Genomic DNA, 19,944 nt, shown 5'->3' with positions numbered 1-19,944 from the left:
GAGTAAAAAAAATTCAACTGTGTTTTAAAGATCTAAATGGCTTTATTGAATGATGTATAAATTGGGAAGTATTCCATCTAGCAAATAGAAAGGTACTCCAAAGAGCTACAGAAAAGGAAAGGTTTTAAAGGCAGAGAAGGGATGGGATAAGGAAGTCACAAATGAAGAAAAAAAAAAAAAAGAAAGGATTATTTCAGTCAAGGTCACCTTCCTTTGGGAGATAAAAGAGGGCCTATTAGCTAAATTATACCTCACTACTGCCAACCAAGAAATTCCAGATCAATGAGTTAAGATTACATTCCTGGAGGAGACTGAAACTGCAATGAAGTTAGATGTTAGTTTTGGTTTGGTGATGTAGGCTTAGCACTAGTGACTCCTTTTTAACATTGCTTTAGACCTCCAGGGCTCCTGGGAGTCTCCGTAAATGAGGGCCTGTTCCTAAACTCTTCTAGCCCCTGCCCACCCTTGCAGCCTCTTAGTCCCTAGTGTATACACAGACACACACACACACACACACACACACACACACACACACAAACACAATATTCTAGCACACCAAAATATTCCTTGTGTAGGTCTTTCAGTTAAGATTAAATGAATAAAAAAGAAGTTATTTGTTCATGTAACTGAAAATCTCAGGGGTAGAAGATAGGGTATGGCTACATGTGAGGGCATAAAGTCAGCCCATGGGCCATTCTTTGAGTGATATTACTCTTTTCATTTTTTAAAATACTATAACATTTCTTGTATAATTGCAATTGTTTTGAAAAAAAAATCCTAATTTGGTCTGATAACAGACACAGTAGAGAAGCGGTTCTGAGGATGGGGTAATTTTATGGACAAGCAAACAAAGAAGGTGGCAAAAAGGTGATATGTGATCTGGATTTTAAAGGCTACATGGGCATTCGTCAGAAGGATAAGTGTGGAAGAGTATTTCATTTTCTTTAATTTTTTTTAATGTTTATTCTTGAGAGAGACAGAGCAAAAGCAGGGGAGGGGCAGAGAGAGAGGGAGACACAGAATCTGAAGCAGGCTCCAGGCTCTGAGCTGTCAGCACAGAGCCTGACGCAGGGCTCAAACTCACTAACTGCAAGATCATGACCTGAGCCAAAGTTGGATGCTTAACCACCCAGGCACCCTGGAAGAGTATTTTAAACAGAGGGAAAATGGGAGCCATGGCAGGGAGGTGTGAAATTGCTCATTGTGTTGAGAAAGATAGTGGACATCTGTTGTTTTAGCCTGCTCAGCATCTAGTCTCCCTTCTTCCATTTCCCTTAGGGACCCACAACTTCTCCATTCTCAGCGTAGGTGGTTTGGGTAGGGCTGACCTCTTCCCTAGCTCACAAATCAATCAGCATTTCTCACCCCACTCCCCTTCCAGTGATTGGTTCAGGACATCAATTATGTCAAGAACATTTGCTGTAACCCTGGCCAGTGGAGGGGAAAGAAGTGCTTGTTCCTTCTGGGGCTGTTGAGAAGGGAGATGTAAGCCCAGACTGACAGAGTACCAGTTTAACACTGGACAAATGAACCTGTTTATTATGAGTAATCAATGAGATAAATCTAGAAATTCAGTGTCTAGAAATTGTTATGGAAATTTGACAAAGTAACTTTACATCTATTAAATCTAATAACAAACTATTCAGATTTGCATTTTCAACATCTTAAAATTTCATTTCACTAGTAATTCATCATATATATGTATAGTTAACTTCATATAAAAAGGATCACACTACACATATTGTGCCATATACATGTTCACTTTTCAATAATAATATTCACTTAATAATATATCTCAAAGATCATTTTATTAAAAAAAAAGAATTAGCCAAAATTATCACACTTGTATATCTGTGTATCATCTACAAACTCCTTGAAGGCAGAATCTGTCTTATTTATCACCATATCCTCAATGCCTAGAATAAAGTCTAGTACTTAGTTGTCAACAAATAAGAGTTTAAAAGTGAAAAATGAATGAATGAATGAATGAATACAAAATGTTCACACCTGGCAAACCAAAAGTCCCTGGGACCAGGATTATAGGCATTACCCTTTGGCCAACATCAGGTAAATAATTTGCATTTCCAAGGACTGGGAAATGAACTCATGTATAACCCTTTCACCTACCAAACAGTAATCTGGGGTAGGTGTTATTAGTATCGTTTTATTGGTGAGAAAACTGAACTTAAATAATTGCCTAAATAAGCAAATTAAGTAGTTTGCCAAAAGTTGCGTAACTATTAAGTGACAGAATTTTTCCCCCAGTATGTTAACTCCAGAGCCTCCGGTACTCTTAACCACTGGGTCTACTTCCTCATACTGGAAGTAATAAAAGACAAAATCATCTAATGTGCCTCAAAGCCTTGCTGCTCAGTATAGCCCTTGGACTAGCAGTTTCAGCATCACTCAGGAGTCATTTTTAGAATTGGGGATTGTAGGCTCCACCCAGGTGGAGCATCTTAAGGTTTGAGAAACATTTCTTAAATATCAGCAAATAGCTACTCTTAGTACGCTGGTTTTCTAAAACTGCTATGAAGAATTACAACAAACCTAGGGCTTAAAGCAACAAAAATTTTTATCTTACAGTTCTGTAGGTCAGAAGTCCTAAATTAGTTTCCCTGGGCCAAATTCCAGGTGTTGGCAGGGTCATACTTCCTTGATGTAGTCTGTCTGGAGGTCATACCAACAAGCTCTTATTACTCTTGAATAGGTAACTGAAACCAACACTAGCTGGCCAATTTCTGACATTAAATACCATAAAGAATGAATCCATCCAAGGATAGGCTGCACTGAATTATTTGCAATTAGCAAATACTAATGAGTAGCTACATTTGCAGCCTCCTCCTTGGACCTTAGTTTCCTTGTGTGAAAAAGACATCGGACTATTAACATTAGTCTAGCTCCAAAAGCAAACCTATGGTTTTGTTGGCTTTACAGTTCAGTTTATCTAACTGGCACTGTCCTTAACTCTTGATCACACATGACCAATTTCTGGACATACCTCCAAAAACTGAGCCTCTGTCTACATCAACCACCAAACTACTCCACTGCTTAAGCAGCCCACTATAAGAAGGACACAGAATAGAGCAGAAGTGGAAACACGGCTGAGTGCTGCAAAGCGAACAGGGCAAATGGGGACCTCTATTTGGGAGTACAGTAGTTCTCCATTAGGGAGATGGCTACAGTGGTAGGACAGATACCTGAGGATGGAACGAACTGGCTGTTTGGACGGAAAGGAAAAGGCAAAACCAGGCTTCCTAGGCCAAGCACGAGGAAACAAATGTCAATTCAGTTCCACAAGTTCTGATTAAGTATCTACCATAGGCACAGTGTCTGCCAAGTTCTGTGCACAATGCAAAATAAATGCAAATATGGTCCTATTTTTAAAGTCAAGACACACACTCATGAAGTGATCAAGTAACAATGCATAACAGTATAAAATCAAGTGTCAAAACATATAGTGAAGGTCATAAATGCCAGGAGGGAACCTAAACAAAGGGAAAAGGTAATGAAAGCTAGAACAGGTGGGGAAGGCTTCTGGCAAGAGGTAGAAATTCATCTAGATCTCAAAAAAATTGGAAAGATTTGATTAACAGAGAGGAAGAGTAAGAATGTTGTGAGCTTGAGAAAGGAAGGGAATTAGGCAAGCTGGTAATTTGATAAGGAATCATTGACAAAGCAAGTTTATACTGTACAAAGCTTCAACTTCCAAAAGGTGTTTGATCTCTATCTTTTATTTCCAAAGTTTTTATTTGAGGAAGTGAGGTGAGGAAACTGATATTTCAAAGATTAGAGATTTCCCCAGTTGAATGAGGAATGGGTGAGAATGAAGAAGAACATTTAGACAGCTACTATAATGGTCCATGCATGAGATACCAGTAGATATGATAGGATAGACAGAACAGGAAGATTCAAGAACAATTTCCTTCCTTGAAAGAAGTAACAACAGGACTAGGTGACTAAAATAAAGAAATAAGAACCAAAGAGGAGTCTGAGGTTCAAGATGTTTGGATGACCAGAATCACCGAAGTTTAGACCTGCAAGGGCTCCAGCTGGAGTCCCTCTTGAGTAAACTGGTTGCTTAAAATCTCAGAAGTAGTTCTCAGCAGAACTAGCAGCAGAATGCCCGGTGCTGTTATGAGATTTACCAAGCAGTATATGCCTAAGCCTTAATTACATATAAATCAATTTCAGAACAACTAATGATGAGAGCAACCAGATCAGAATGTATTGTCATATAACCACAAGACTAAAAAGTCATGAAGCCACATGAATAGTTCATGTGTAAAATCAAATATTCTATGATCTTTGCTATAAACAGAAACTTGCTTAGGAACTTCTTAAGGTTATAACTTCTCCTGGTCACATTTACCATAATGACTTATCCTTTCTCTGCCTGCTTTTGCACTTACTGGTCACCTTAGCATTTAGCTTTGTGTGTATCATTCCCTTTATTAAGAGTGTAGCTTCTTCTGATGGGGACTTACACTTTATTTGCCCTTAGCCTAAATTACAGTGTTATTAAACTCTGGTGGTCTACTGGTGAATAACTGATTGCTGAAGAAATTAATAAATTTTATCAATTATGATTTTAGGATTAAAGAACCTGTTAAATAATATGAAAAACATGTTCCCCAGAAAGGTTACAGTGTTTAATGGAATGAGAACTGATCAAAGCATCAAGAATATGATTCTTCAGTAGTTATAGGAAGGCCACTCATGATGGTCTCTTGAGCCATCATACGAAGGCTGCAAGGCTTAAAACAATAAAAACTGCAACTTTATCACGGATTTTCTTTTACACATGGTGAACTCCAGGTCTACTAGCAGGACCTCTGTTTGTTGAAAGAATATACAAAATTACAGATACACCATTCCATTTTTCTTTTGCATGACAAAAAACTCAATCATGTACCTTCCTAATGGAACTCTCTCACTTGCCTCAATGCACTTCTACTAATGCTTTCATACAATTAAAACATATGCTTTACTAGTCCCAGGTCTAGAACCTTTATAACTCTGAATAGGTCTTAGTCTTTCTACAATTTAATGTTTATGTTTTGGAAGTAGGTATATGGAAAAACAAACTTTCTTCAAAATAACTTAGAAATAACATAACAATTTTCTAAACTATGATTTATCTAGAATTTGACCCTGAAAAGGATAATCATAATTTTTTTAACCCCTATCCTTAGACAACCTTGTGGAGCAGAACCACTAGACCTATTGCTTTCCATCCTATGGATTAGTCACGGATTTAAAAAAAAATTAAAATTAAAAATAACATCAGTTTGATGAATTAATGCTAAGCAAATAAAATGTTGGCCCACCTCCTCTACCACCTTTTTTGATGCTAAAGGGATGAACAGTGAAAATACTCCTCTCTATTGGACATAATTTGGGGGTACAGTCCGAGGAAGTGGGAAATAGGCCCAAGTCTGGAATGATCTGGGTGTTTCTGCTCTTCTGGAAATGAATGTCAGACACAGGTAGGAGGTGGGGAGCAGAGAGGTCTACTGGGATAAGATATCAGGAATAGAAAAGGAACCCCATCTCCTCCCATAACTCCCTCCTACGCTTGTGGGTTTTTAAAAATCATGGATCTAGAGAGTAAAAACATATTATAAAATATATCAAGACATCAACAAGTCAGTTTATTGGCAGCATATTGAAGAGGTATGGTGGAAGACCCTCTAAAGAGGAATAAATTTCCATTAAGAAATATCTTAAAAATAAATTATATTACTCTCAAGTCATTATAAATACAGGTGGTGATTTCACTGAAACTTTATGTTTCAATGAATCATGTTACCAATTAGCCTTTTTTTTTAGTTTGAAATAATTGAAAACTCACAAAAAGTTGCAAAAACAGCAGAGTTCCATGTATCATTGATCCAAACTTCCAAAACACTATCTTACATAACCATAGTAGGTTATCAGAACCAGAAAAACAGCATACCATTAAATAGTTTTTAAAGATTTCAAAGTTTATTAGTATTATTTTTAAATGACTTCTGAATATTGGCTAGGGAAGTTTCCCTGGAAGCAGACTAGTCAGAAAGGTCAAGGAGGGGTGCCTGGGTGGCTCCTCAGTTAAGCTTCTGACTTTGGCTCAAGTCACATGATTCGTGAGTTCAAGCCCCATATCAGGTTTGCTGCTGTCAGCATGGAACCCACTCTGGATTGTCCCCTTTTTATCTGCTCCTCTCCAGCTATCTCTCTCTCAAAAATAAATAAACACTAAAAAAAAAAAAAAAAAAAAAAAGTTAAAATCAGAGAGTTTAAGTGCTTTAGCCAGAACCTGAATTACACTCCATTGGAGTAGTATTTCTTAGCCCTGGCTGAACATTGGAGGATAGGCAAAATCCACACACTGGCCGAGCCCACCCTAAATTAATTACATCAACCTCTATAAGGTTGGCAAGGCTGAAGGTAAGGCTCAAGCATCAATATGTTTTCAAAACTCAGAAGATTCTAATTCACAGCCAGGGTTCAGAACTATTCATGTAAGGATTTACCAAATAAAATCGATGTAATGCTTTTTTAAAGATGAGGTTTCTGAATATGTTTTGCTTTAATGACATCACTGACAAATACTGAAATGTATTCAAACTTCCTTTGTTCTAAAGATCCAAGTTTCAATGCACTTTTCACAATTTAACAGAGTAAGCCTTAAACCCGAGCTATGAATAGAAAGATAATGGGATTTCTCATCTCTAGCCTAACGTATCAGAGGTTCAAGTGTGGGATAAAAAGATAGTTGGAATAAACCAAGATCTACTCATTTACTCCCAACTCCAGACTCTACCTGTTCCTATCAGTATCACTGTTTTTACTTCAAACATGAGGAAATTTCAGGAATCGCTAGCTAAAATCCCAGAAGAAAGAAACACAAATGAGATTTGTTTCTTCCATTCTGCCTAATTGTAGTAACCAACATGGATACATTGACCCCTGGACATAATCAAATTATCTCTGTAAAGTTCTCGCCCTATTTTTGGAAACTAGGGATTTTCCAGATTACGGGGGCCCTGTCACTGGCTCAGGCCAGAGTTTCAGAAGCTAACAGGCGAAAGCAGCCGCTCTCCTTGTCGTTACGAAGCCTTAGTCTTAATTGAATACCAGGGGGAATTACATGCTCATCGTAGAGCTTTTCGGGGAACCAATGTAGTTCACATTAGTGTTTTCTAAAAATACTGTACGGCAGTCCTCTCCACATTCCTCGCGGATCACTTTAAATCACAAATTAGTCTGCACACCACATCACAGTAACCACTCCTACCCGCCAATGAGGGCAAAGGTCGGCCCTAAACTCCTCTTGTACACGCTGACTCTGCGCCGTGCAAATGCTAAAAGTTAGGAGGGCGAGACAGAAGCAGAGAGACGCAGGTCCTTGACAAATTACCAAAATCGCGCAGAGATTATAGCAAAATTCTGCCAACTCTAACTTGGGGATAAAGCTCCCTTATTATTCTCGTGGCTAATAATATTAAAAACGCGGCGACTGAGACCTGTTTTTAGCTAAACAGACAACCTCCTGGACCACTCCGTGGCCCCAGCAGAGAGGTCATCAGGTGACAAAGGCGGCACTCCTCACTCCGGCCTCTGCTCGCGGGCGGCGCAGGCCTAGGCGAGGCCTGAAGGGACTAGTTGGCGCGCACCAGCCGGGCGTGGTGACGTCAGGGCGGAAGCGCACGCTGCGTGAAGCGGCCCAGAATCAGGCGGTCACGGGAATATCCGTCGCGCCGAGGACGCTGGTTAGTCTCGCTCCGGGTTCCGGCTGCGTTGGGCGTGCGTGCGGCTCGCTGAGACTATGGCGTCCGGGCCTCACCCGACCGCGACCGCTGCCGCCGCCGTCTCGTCGGCCGCCCCGAGTGCGGGCGGCTCTAGCTCCGGGACGACGACCACGACGACGACTACGACGGGAGGGATCCTGATCGGCGACCGCCTGTACTCGGAAGTTTCGCTCACCATTGACCACTCGCTGATTCCGGAGGAGCGGCTCTCCCCTACCCCGTCTATGCAGGACGGGCTGGACCTGCCCAGCGAGACCGACTTGCGCATCCTGGGCTGCGAGCTCATCCAAGCCGCCGGCATTCTCCTCCGGTTGCCGCAGGTCAGTGCTTCGGCCCCGGGCCGGCCCAGCGCGCTTCTCCCCGCTGTCCCTTCCGCCGCATCCCGGTACCAGTGTGTCTCGGCAGGGTGGGGATGCCTCCTCGGGCTCTCCAGCCACAGGTCCCAGCCGGATCCCGGGCGTGTCGAGGGTGGGAGGGCGCCGAGGCGAAAGGAATACCCGGCAGCGAACAGTTCGCGGCGGGAGGGGGAGGGGGAGAGAGCGGCGGCACAAAATGGCGGCGGCGCCTGGTGCGGGCCCGCCTGACCCCTGCGCTTCCGTTCTTCTCTCTTGTCTGCAGGTGGCGATGGCAACGGGGCAGGTGTTGTTTCATCGTTTTTTCTACTCCAAGTCTTTCGTCAAACACAGTTTCGAGGTAAGCGCTGCGGGGGCGGGTGAAAAGGGATTTCTTCATCCGGAAACGAGGAGGAGGGGGTAGTGTCTCCACCCAGCTTTTCTAAAAAGGGAGTGGTTAGTTTAGGCCTTTGTACCTAGTTCTCACCCACGAGAAGTAGACTTTTGGAATGTGTTTTAAAACTATAAAGCTTCTCTTGAGCCCATGTGCTGTCATCAAAAATCACAATTTTCAATCAAATTCTATTAAGATTAGTTAAGCATAAAAAAAAAAAGCATAGTAGCAGCGTATCTGGTATGCCTATGGGGAGTAGAAATGTGCGTCGTACTCTATTTCACCAAAAGTCCCAGTTGTGTCCTGAAATTCTCCCATCAGAATAAGTTGTTTAGACTTTGAAAGAGGCTTTCCTATTTGATAGTGTTGTAGTCTAACAATTTTTTTATTGGATTATGGGTTCTTTCAGATTGTTGCCATGGCTTGTATTAATCTTGCATCAAAAATTGAAGAAGCACCTAGAAGAATAAGAGATGTGATTAATGTATTTCACCACCTACGCCAGTTAAGAGGAAAAAGGTAAGATTGGCATTACTGAACACAGTGTTTCTTGCTGCTACTGCATTGTGCACCAATCATCAACTCAAAACATTCTTTCTTCTCAAAACTGATGCAAAGGAAAACCGGCTTTAATTTAGGTGTTAAAATTCACATAGGAACTAATACTTAATTTGAAAAAAAAAAAAAAACACAATTAACCAGCTATCTAAAGTTTGTAGAGGCAGTTGCATTTATGGACAATCCTAACAGTGCTGTGAAGCCAGTCCTGTGGTTTAAGATTAAACAAGAAAGGGAATACGTTTGGCTCAAGTGTGAGTGTATTCTGTAAGTTATTTTCCTCCCTCCCCTCTTGGAAGACTGAAGGTTGGAAGTGTAAACACTGCAGTTCAAGTTAATATTGTGGCAAAGTTTTGTGTAGATCATGTTTTTCTACGCGAAGTCCCAGTTAATTCTTTATCAATTGAGGTTGGCTTTTGTTAGAATACTTCTCAACATTGAACTACGATATATCGCATAATACCGGATCTGAAAGGACTGCAGGATAAAGGTTGAAGTTTGAAGTCAAAGGGATTACACAGGTATTTTGTTTTGGTCAGATACAGTATCAGTGAGTGGGGTAGAGAAATAACTATTGGGTTACATTTAGATAAGGACCGTTTTTATTTGATCTTGTAAGAAGAAAATAGAAACCAAATAGTGTCTTGGAGATTTTGTGGCTACGTGACAACACTTTGTGTGGACCTATGGGTTCATGAGAGGCAGTGCAAAAAGTTTTAGTTGCAGGCTTCCTGCATCTAGAGGGGACTTCTAGTACATCCTGCAGAAGGATACACTTGGCATAGATTAGTTCTGTGTTCACTTCTTAAGAAATTGTGGTGATGTTAGATAAACTTGTACTGAGTTTGAAAGGAAGTTTTAAAAGGATTTTAAGTTGTTGGGGTTGGGTGTCAGTGCCAAATTAGTATCCTACATGCGTGGGCTTTATTGGCTGAATCTGTAAGTTGTCAGTAATGGAACTATCCAGAGACATAGTAAAGTAACCTTTAGTTAGAAAGTCTGAGCCATTGCTACCCAGATAGTTTCCACAGCATTTTTTCAGTTTTCTTTCGTTTTTTTTTCCTCCATCTTTTCTCATTTACCCTAACCACGTCCAGGGACAGACTAATATTTTATTTTAAACTATCCTTTAGCTTCTTGGTGAGGAATCCCTGGAAATTGGGAAGATTTCAAATTGGTATTTAGTGTGGTCTGAGCTAAAATTTGTTTTTAGATATTTAGTGGATTCTTCAGGGTGTTTAAAACAAATTGACAGTAATTAAAAGGCTTTTAATCCGAGGATTCAGTGTTTGCCTAAAGGAGTTTTTGGTCTGTATTCTTTGAACCATTGAGCCAACTGTTGTATTGTAACTTAACAATGATTATCTACTTTGAACTTTTTCTATGAGACTTAGAGTATTCTTCCTTGAGGTCAGAGTAGGTCTTCTTAACTACAAACTTTGGAATTTAAAACATCTCACCTGACTGTTGCGCCTGATGTAATAGTGTGTTTTTGGTCATTATTACAGAGAAATTGACTTTGTCTCAATCTTACAAGTCTGATTATAGCATGAAATTTAAAAGGAGTTGTTAATTGCATGGAAGCCTTTTTTTTAAAGCAGGATGTAAAAGTGTTTCTATGCATATTACAAGTTTACTCAGACACGTAACTTGTATATGTTATTAACTTCAACTCTTTTTTCCCTTGCAACCGACTATACAGCGACCAGCTACATTTACCAAAGCCTGGGTGATGTGGAGTGGTACATAGAGATGAAGCTGTCGTCATGGCAACAGTGAGTGAAGTATCGAAAATCCCCAAGGAGAAGCCAGTGCTCTGAGAATAGGTCACTGGAATCGGGGACTAACAGGTTGGCCACTGGTGAACCATTTAGAAAAACTCCTGTTTCTTGTTATAAGCTTTTGTCTTTGCTGTCCAAGTTATTAGAAACTATAGCTTGGTGTGTTTTTATCTAGAGTAGTGCCATTAGAAAGTATTGTTGGTATTCCATTTTAGTTAGATAAATAGTATATCAGTTTAATGATGCTGTTTTAATCTGGTTTATGCATAGCTTTAAGTTGTAGTCTGATCTTGGTAATGACAGAGGATGCATCATTTTTGTAGCCTTTAGGTCATTGTTTTTCAGTCCTGGTTACACATAAGAATCACCAGAGGAGCTTTTAGAAAGTATCAGTGCCCAAGCCCTGTCCTGGATTATTTCTCCCTCCCCCCTTCAATTTTTCTGTAGTTTCATAATTGCCTTCTAAGGTCAGAATAAATGGCTGAATTGAAAGAGAAAATTGCTTTTTCATTTCATTAGTTTCCGATTTTAATTTGTTTTTGAGATGCAGCATATTTCCAGACAATTAAGCATTTTCTGTAATTTTAAGGAGCCCACATGTATACCTGAATGCTTGCCTAAAGACAAATATTCAGACTGATGGCAACCATTCATTGGTGAATATGGTGTGGTATTTTCAGCAGGTATATAGATCATAGACAAGAACTAGAAGTCTTAAGTGGTCTTCTCATTTAGTCCAACCTCCCTAAGTTTATTTCGGTGGTTGTAAAGGTAGTGGCCTTCAGTTGGCTTAAACACTGCTAGAGGAGGAATATTCTCTTGGAGTAGGCGTTACAACTTTCTGTATATTGAACAACAATCTGGCTCCTCAAAACTAAATCTCATTTTAGTGTAGTCTCTCGAAGAACTAAGTCCAAATTTTCTAGGTTTTTGTACCACATAAGTGAGACTAACCATGTTTGGATATCCTGTTTGAATTTTTTTCTTTTTTTTTGTTAAGTCGTATTTCAACTAAATCATGCTAAAGGAAAAATTGTTATTCTAAGAGACGAAATAAACTTCCAGTGACCAAAGCCCAAGATTTCCTATTAAGACTAAAATTTGAAAATTGTTCTTTTCATGTAAATTTAATTTTAAAAATCTGATAAAAAAGCAGGGGAGGTAGAGTTTAGTTTGTTGATGATGAAAATTATTTTTTCTCTGAATAGGTAATTTTTTTTTTTAAAGAGATTTAGAATGTCACCTCCTGAAACTTACTGGAAAGGAAAGTTTACTTAATTGAAGATGAAGAAATTCTAGCAAGCTTCAATTCAACTTTATGTGCTTGCTGCCATAGACAGTACTAATTGATAAATTGTTACTGTAAGTAAGGAAACCACCTGCTTAGACAGTTTCCTTTAATCTTTTCTTATTGCTGACTTATGGAAACATTTTTCTATTTCTGATACAAATTCTGATACAAAATAATCCTTTTACAGTAGTTAAATTACATGCTCATTGAGCCTTTCTTGATTTAAAACCAGTTTTTAACAAAATGAAAGTGTCAGATTATATATCTACAAAGTTACCTTCCAAAACCACTAGTAGAAGGCCTAAGCAAGAATTTGAGTATATAGTTGAATTACACTAAATAATGGGTTTGGTTTCCTTAATTGGTTTTGGTGTTGGGACTTTGACATACATAAAAAGGAAAGTAAAGATTGTGGCAGAATAGATGGAAAGTAACAATTCATTTAATGAATTAATTCAATTAATGAATAAGCCTGATTTGGGGATCAGATAATAGCCATTATTGAGACACGTGTGTAGTTGGTTAATTGCAGGAAAAGTGAGTTTTAACACAATTTGAAGGCAACTGTTAAAGCAAGCTTAGTAAGAGGTATAGATTAGTTTGATCAACATAAAATAGGGGGAAATGAGACAAAACTACTTTCATAAATTTATTTTTAGGATTTTAATGGTGCAGTTTACAGTCTGAATTACAGGGAGTAAAGAGTTAGTGGCAGGCCACTATAAAACTGGGGATATTCTACGTCCTGATACCTGTTGAAGGAGGGCCATCAGATAACTGGTTATGAGAGTCGGGAGGTGTGGATTTGACTTTTTTCCAAACTTCTTGTAATAATGATAAAACCTGAAAAATTACAAACCTTAAGATTTTGGGGTTATATTTTCATGTGTACTTTGATTGCTCTGAAGTTAATTTTTTCCCCCAAAGAGTATTTAACTTGTAGCCTACTGTCCTGATAAAGTAGATTCATTGTTATATTTTTATATTAGAAGTCTGTCCCCTGTCCAGTTGGTGGCCTCATTCCTCACACTTCTCATAGCTATAATAGGAATCGAACGGAGTGAAGGCCATTTTCAGCATTGTTAATTTAAGTAAGCTAGTTTCCATCTTGTCAGATTTGCCAACTTTTTTGTTTAGTGTATTTTGATAAAAATCATACACTATCAAATAATTTGAAATAGTCTAATAAGCATTCTTGTTGCTGTAATTTTAGATGGGACAAAGGAAGGAAAATGAAAAGATGTTTAGATAATATGTCACTGCAGAGTAGTCAGTGTAGCTCATTTCAGATTGTTTTCTAATATTCAAGTGGGTGTATTTAAAATACAATCTTACATATTTCTGGATTTGGCGTACATGATAAAATGAGTTGTGAGTGGTAATATTCAGAATGACCTTTTTTTAAAACCAGATGTGTTCTGCCAGAGCAAAAACTTTGAATCTTTTGGCTGAAATGAATTCAGTATGGGGAAACATTTTTAAATGTTCTCTCCCTATATATACACCATATAATCACGTCTTAATGAAAATGTATTTCTTATTGGCTCTAAAAACGTCAAACGAAGGACAATGGGAAATGAAAGTCCACAAGTTCTCCGTAAGAAACCAGTTTCGAATTTAAGACTTAAATCAGATAGTCTTTTAATTGAAAATGCTATTTCCTAAGCATTGAACCACTGATACATAGCTTTCTGCATTATAACCTTTGAAGCTATCAAAATTTAGTCTGGCACAGAGACCTTGAGTGTTCTGATTCCCTCATCATGGTCTTCCCTTCTCTTTTAAATTGCATTCTAAAGAGTATTGCCTGGTAACTACAACTCAGACCAAATTTAAGCCTGTTTTTATTGATCGCTTCTAGTTTTGAATCTTCTATTTATGTAGTTGAGCTGAAATTTTCGTTTTCAGATTTTCTTTAACAGAGACGGATTCTTAGAATAAATTTGTTTAGGCAAATTGTCCATTTAGGGGAATCTGAATTAGCTACCTACCATTTTTTTCCCTGCTTTATACTTTGGCCATAAATTAGCCAAGAGTTGATAGTTTAGAAAATGAATTAAATCATTATAATCTTATGAAGTCTTTATAGTAAATATTTTCAATAACACATTAGTTTTGTCACTGGAAAAAATCTGTGGAGACTAATGAGGTTTGTGATGATAAATCAACCATTTAACTCTATGTATACATATACACCTAAAAGATAATCATGAAAAAAACAACAAAGGATACATGTAAGTATTAGAATGAATTTTTCACTACAGGGTTGAGTTAGTTCCTATAGAAACCTAGTTTAGAAAGTGTATGTTTAATTAGCATAACTTGGACAGCACAAGATTAATGCTTTAACTTGTTTGCAGGAGTTTAAAAAGCTGGTTTCTGTTGCCAATAGTTGGTTGGAAGGGAAAATGGAGATGCCACAAATACAATTTTTTGGATGTGCAAAACAGTTTTGATTTTATTTCTTACAAACTATAGGACTCCAAGCCCCCTGATCCTTGATCAGAACTACATTAACACCAAAAATCAAGTTATCAAGGCAGAGAGAAGGGTGCTAAAGGAATTGGGATTTTGTGTTCATGTCAAGCATCCCCATAAGGTGAGTTGTAGAGTGCAGAGATTACATTCGTAAGTATTAGGGTCTTTCTAAAACTGCATCTTACATGAATTTATATTATGGTTATTTTTGAGAGTTAACCTTGGTTTTTAAAAAGCATCCTTCAGGTTATTGAAATTTATCAGAAAGTAGGAGTCAAAAAGACTTGGGTTCAGATCTTCACCCTTCATCGTGTGGGCATAGATAAGTTGTTTTTACCTCTGTGGTTAACCCAGTTTCCCTAGCCAGAAAACAGATTGTGAAATAACCTTATTCCAAAGAGGAAATAATATACATGTGCAAAAGTACCTGGAATGCTGTCACACAGTAAAATGTTCAAAGCATAGTGGCTGCTCGCTGTCTGAATATTTACTTCTTCAGTATCTCTTAGCTTACATATGATCATCATAATAGCCCATTGGTTACCATATGGGTGCTCTGGGGATAGGACTTTCTGTGAGAGAAGTTTGTCTTTACCATTAGCTCTTGGACTTTGGCAAATGTCCCTGTTCCTTGGATGCTACATCTTCAAGATTGTAAAATTAGAATGATTGATAATAAAGGTCCAGGAAGATTTGACCTGAACTGTAGTGAAACTGTTGATAATGTTGTTTTTATTTATCACACTTTAGTGTAATAAGCTTCACTGTAGAAATACTGTTTGATTACTTAATTGTAATATGCACTGTATTACATAATATGATCATATGCATTGTGTAGCATTAAAAACATACAGTCTGTAGGATTTTTGGACATGTAGAATTGTACCCTGGGAAATTAAGTGAAATAACCTCATACCACAGTGCCTGTCACATAGTAAGGTGTTCATGGAGAAATTAGGTATTTTTTTTTAATTGATTTCGCTCATTTTTCCTGTGCAATTTTGGATCATACTTCTAATTTTTATGGAATCTAGTGGCATAAATAACCCACACCGACTGCCTATGTGTTATAGGTTGGTCTGTATTATCTATGCAGTTGTAGAAGAGATAAAACTTGCACCTAACATTTCAATTACTTATATTCATTGAACTCTGTATTCTGAAAGAACCACTGGTTTGCTAAATTGAGTTTTTTTCCCTTGTCCCTCAGATCATTGTTATGTATTTACAAGTCTTAGAATGTGAACGTAATCAAACCCTGGTTCAAACTGCCTGGTAAGTTGCTTTTTTACATTTCTTTCCTAGCCAGGAAAACAGAAGCAGAAATAAAGTAAGTTTCATTTTCCCTTTCCAAAATAATGAGAGGAGTTTGTTTTGGTGCTTTTTGTTTTTTTTGTTTTTTAACCAAAAGGTAAATAATGCTTATTTCTGCTTCCTGTTTTCTTGGCTTGACTAATTGCTTTCAATGGAGAACTCAATTTAACTTTGTTCTTTTTTCTACTCTTTAATTAAAGGGTAGTCCATGATGGTAAGTCATAGAACTCTGCCCTCTGCACTTCAGCCCATGACCTCAGGATGGCCTGATTGGCTGCCCTGCTCTCCAGCCAATCCAGTGCAAGCTCTCATCCGAGATTCACTGAAGTGGTCCATATCCATCTGGCAGCATCTTCTAGTTCTGTCGGGGTGTCAAAAGGATTTGTATATTTGCTTCTAGAAGTAACTATTCAACATGCCTGTGTATATAATGTATACCTGTAACTATCAAAATGAATAGTTCATTTTTGATAGATTTGTTGTCCAGCCATTATGAATTAAGTGATTTTTTTTTTTGTTAGGAGTTTGACTTAGATTTCTATTTTTAGTATGTATAGCATGGTGTCTACCGAAGGGGAAAGTACAACTTGCAGCTTAAAATGGGCACCATTCCCATTCTGGATGAATTATAGCTGCTGGACTGTTGAGGCAATACTAAAAGAATTACATTTTTAAAAGAGATGTTAATATTGCCATAAGTACTGTAGAACTTGGACTTTTGACATGAAGATGTTTGACTTGGAGGGCTAGTTTATTTTAAGGTGAAACAAGGAATTTGGTCCAGCTACAACTACTTTCTCAAGACTGTTGATGATGTGCAGGACTTAAGTAATTTTCATGTTCTGGACTTAATGACTGCCATGCTTCTTTAGGACTCAGTAAATATCAGTAATATTAGATAAGTCTAATTGCTTTTATAAAATGCATGACATTTTTAATATATGCTCTATAGAACATTTAAGCAGTTTTCATGGATAAGGATTTTTAAGAAATAGTCTAACCTTTTAAAATAGTTTAACCTTTTAAACAATTTGTGAAATTTCTTTAATACTTTAGGCATATTGTGGGGAGGGTTCACTAATAAAAAAGTCCAGCACTTTATTAACTGAAGTAGTTTATTGCTTTTGTTTGTACTTAGTCACAAAAAAGGTATGTAAACAAGGCTATTCTGTGTATTGACTGCTCTTCACTTCCCTACCTAGATTTTCTGAAGTAGCTTAGTTTTCTTAATACAATTTGGTGAGTGCTTACTGAAAATGCCTTTTTACCCCTGTTACAGTATTTTGAGTTTTTGAAAGAACTTGGTTGACACTGCTTTTCATTGTGGATAAAGGAGAGATGGTCAATAATTAATGGCTTGAAGTACTGTTGGAGTGGTTTATCATTTCTGAAATTAGATATGTGAAAATTGACTTTCAAAGCATTGCTTTTCATAGAAATAAAAACTACAGAAGTACTATTTGGGATGATATGGAATTATTTTAAAGGACTTTAGTCACATCTAGGAAAGCTGAAGAATGGTTCCAGTGTTAAATTCTTATCTGTTACTGATTTTTGAGTTAAGAGTTGTTGTATGCTAGAATATGAGGATATGAATATAAATAAGAGAAGAAAAAAGAATAAAGTAGATTGAGTCTCCAATTTTATGTAAGCCTCGGAAGGACTGGTTCGTTTATGTACAAAGCTTATGGTTGAAATATTTTTCAGGAATTATATGAATGACAGTCTTCGAACCAATGTATTTGTTCGGTTCCAACCAGAGACTATAGCATGTGCTTGCATCTACCTTGCAGCTAGAGCTCTTCAGGTAGGTATATATAGCCTGTAGTCTGCTATAGGATACATCACAAGAGTTAGCAGTTCTAATAAAACCTGAAATTTGTCCTAAACCATTCTGTTTTTATGGTTTAGATTCCATTACCAACTCGTCCCCATTGGTTTCTTCTTTTTGGTACTACAGAAGAGGAAATCCAGGAAATTTGCATAGAAACGCTTAGGCTTTATACAAGAAAAAAGGTAGCTGTTTACTTATGTTTGTGTTAATACTTTTTAAGTGTTTAGAGTCTAAACTAGTATAAGGGAGAACTACTAACTTCATTTTCTTCCACCAGCCAAACTATGAATTGTTGGAAAAAGAAGTAGAGAAAAGAAAAGTAGCCTTACAAGAAGCCAAATTAAAAGCAAAGGGATTAAATCCCGATGGAACTCCAGCCCTTTCAACCCTTGGTGGATTTTCCCCAGCCTCTAAACCATGTAAGATATATTCAGAATTGAAATGATTTGGGCACTGAAGATGTGCAGTTATTACAAAGCTTTAGCTTATAACGGTGGCATAGAAACAATGATGTTAGCAAGCAAGAAGCTGTTACTGTTTTCTCTTATGATAGACAAATACTTGAAAGCATGGTGCTCTTGAGTTTCATTTAGAAACAACTTTTTGGCCCTCTATTAAATCCAATAGATAACATGTCTTTGTGTTGTTTTTAAGCATCACCAAGAGAAGTGAAAGCTGAAGAGAAGTCCCCAATCTCTGTTAATGTGAAGACAGTCAAGAAAGAACCTGAGGACAGACAACAGGCTTCCAAAAGCCCTTATAATGGGTGAGAGTATATTTGAGTTAGAAAACTAGTCTAAGGACTCTTTTATGTGTTTAATTTCTAACACACTGTACATGTATCTGAAATAATGGTGTGGGTTTTTTTTTTTTTGTTTTTTAAGTGTAAGAAAAGACAGCAAGAGAAGTAGAAACAGCAGGAGTGCAAGTCGATCAAGGTCAAGAACACGATCACGTTCTAGATCACATACTCCAAGAAGACAGTAAGTAAATATTCTCATAGAGAAAGCTGTCTTATTTGGAGTAACGTTCCTGAGTTTTAAGAAAATTGAACATAGTTGGATGTTTTCACAGTTAGGCTAGATTTAGTCTTTTTAACATGAGCTAAATTATGAGAAGTGAGTTTGGAAATTTGCCCTGCCTATACGTGGCTTTTTCGTTTTGTGGTAGTGTAACTTAAGAACATTCTGTTCTGGTTTTACCCATTTTTGAAGAAGTGTAGGGGCTGGCCACAAAGTGCTATGGAAGGCTATAATATCCTGTTTATAATGTGAAAACAGTCTTTTTGTTTAAGTTTAATTTGAGAATATTAATATTTTATTAATTGTTAATTAACCAGTAATCAAATTGACCAGAGCCAAAGAATCTTCCCTGGCTTTGTAATTAAAATGCTAGCTGCTTGTGTCTGTTCAGTGCCTCTTTTGAACATATGTGAGATACTCAGTAAAAAGCATAGCTATCTAGGACACTTTGTAAAAATTACTAATTTTCTCTTTGGAATGTAGACATGTGGTACATTTAAGATTTGTGTAATACAGGCTAGCAGGAGCTGGTGAGAGGTGGGTAAATTTAGTGAAAGTTTTCTGTCCGGCCTGTACTGCTACAGGTCAATATTGTTTTTTGAACCTGTTAAAAGCACCACCAAAATAATCTGTTCCCAGCAGAAACTGAATGTAAACCTCAAATTTTTATTGTCTAAGTTATAATAATAGGCGGAGCCGATCTGGAACATACAGCTCAAGATCAAGAAGCAGGTCCCGCAGCCACAGTGAAAGTCCAAGACGACATCATAATCATGGTTCTCCTCACCTTAAGGCCAAGCATACAAGAGAGGATTTAAAAAGTTCAAATAGACATGGTCATAAAAGGAAAAAGTCTCGTTCTCGATCTCAGAGCAAGTCTCGGGATCACTCAGATGCTGCCAAGAAACACAGGCATGAAAGGGGACATCATAGGGACAGGCGTGAAAGATCTCGCTCCTTTGAGAGGTCCCATAAAGGCAAGCACCATGGTGGCAGTCGCTCAGGACATGGCAGGCACAGGCGCTGACTTTCTTCCTTTGAGCCTGCATCAGTTCCTGGTTTTGCCTATCTACAGTGTGATGTATGGACTCATAATCAAAACATTAAAAGGAAATTGATTAGGATTTGATTTCTTAAAGCCCTC

General features: G+C 37.8%; 1 protein-coding gene and 1 long non-coding RNA gene across 5 annotated transcripts; one reads left to right on the top strand and one right to left on the bottom strand.

Moving 5' to 3' along the window:
- Positions 1-5,631: 5,631 nt before the first annotated feature.
- Positions 5,632-7,594, bottom strand: LOC124525974 (uncharacterized). Its single transcript, XR_006965592.1, has 2 exons — positions 7,512-7,594; positions 5,632-6,240 (listed from the first exon to the last, which is right to left on the bottom strand). It is a non-coding gene; the product is annotated as an uncharacterized LOC124525974 (long non-coding RNA).
- A 135-nt stretch (positions 7,595-7,729) lies between these two features.
- On the top strand, positions 7,730-19,901 carry CCNL1 (cyclin L1). 4 transcript variants are annotated; one of them, XM_047098641.1, is made up of 11 exons: positions 7,747-8,116; positions 8,415-8,489; positions 8,932-9,041; positions 14,631-14,751; positions 15,841-15,905; positions 17,652-17,751; positions 17,856-17,960; positions 18,056-18,197; positions 18,433-18,544; positions 18,663-18,761; positions 19,479-19,901. In XM_047098641.1, exons 1-11 carry the CDS (start codon positions 7,814-7,816, stop codon positions 19,825-19,827), a joined length of 1,581 nt encoding a protein of 526 aa, XP_046954597.1. In that variant the 5' UTR covers positions 7,747-7,813; the 3' UTR covers positions 19,828-19,901. The 4 variants fall into 4 exon arrangements, 3 of the variants coding, with proteins under 3 accessions (XP_046954599.1, XP_046954598.1, XP_046954597.1); XM_047098643.1 differs by lacking the exons at positions 17,856-17,960; positions 18,056-18,197; positions 18,433-18,544; positions 18,663-18,761; positions 19,479-19,901 and adding an exon at positions 16,145-16,158 and having other exon boundaries at positions 7,730-8,116; positions 17,652-17,730; XR_006965590.1 differs by lacking the exons at positions 17,856-17,960; positions 18,056-18,197; positions 18,433-18,544; positions 18,663-18,761; positions 19,479-19,901 and having other exon boundaries at positions 7,730-8,116; positions 15,841-15,960; positions 17,652-17,730.
- The last annotated feature ends 43 nt before the right edge of the window (positions 19,902-19,944 follow it).

The sequence above is a fragment of the Lynx rufus genome, unplaced genomic scaffold (genome assembly GCF_022079265.1).
Source record: "Lynx rufus isolate CCGP_SWC_20201006 ecotype Redwood Valley unplaced genomic scaffold, mLynRuf1.p SCAF_5, whole genome shotgun sequence".
In the NCBI taxonomy this organism is placed as follows: Eukaryota; Metazoa; Chordata; class Mammalia; order Carnivora; family Felidae; genus Lynx; species Lynx rufus.
The sequence above is the reverse complement of the archived record's forward strand: the minus strand, read 5'-3'. Positions and strand labels throughout refer to the sequence as shown.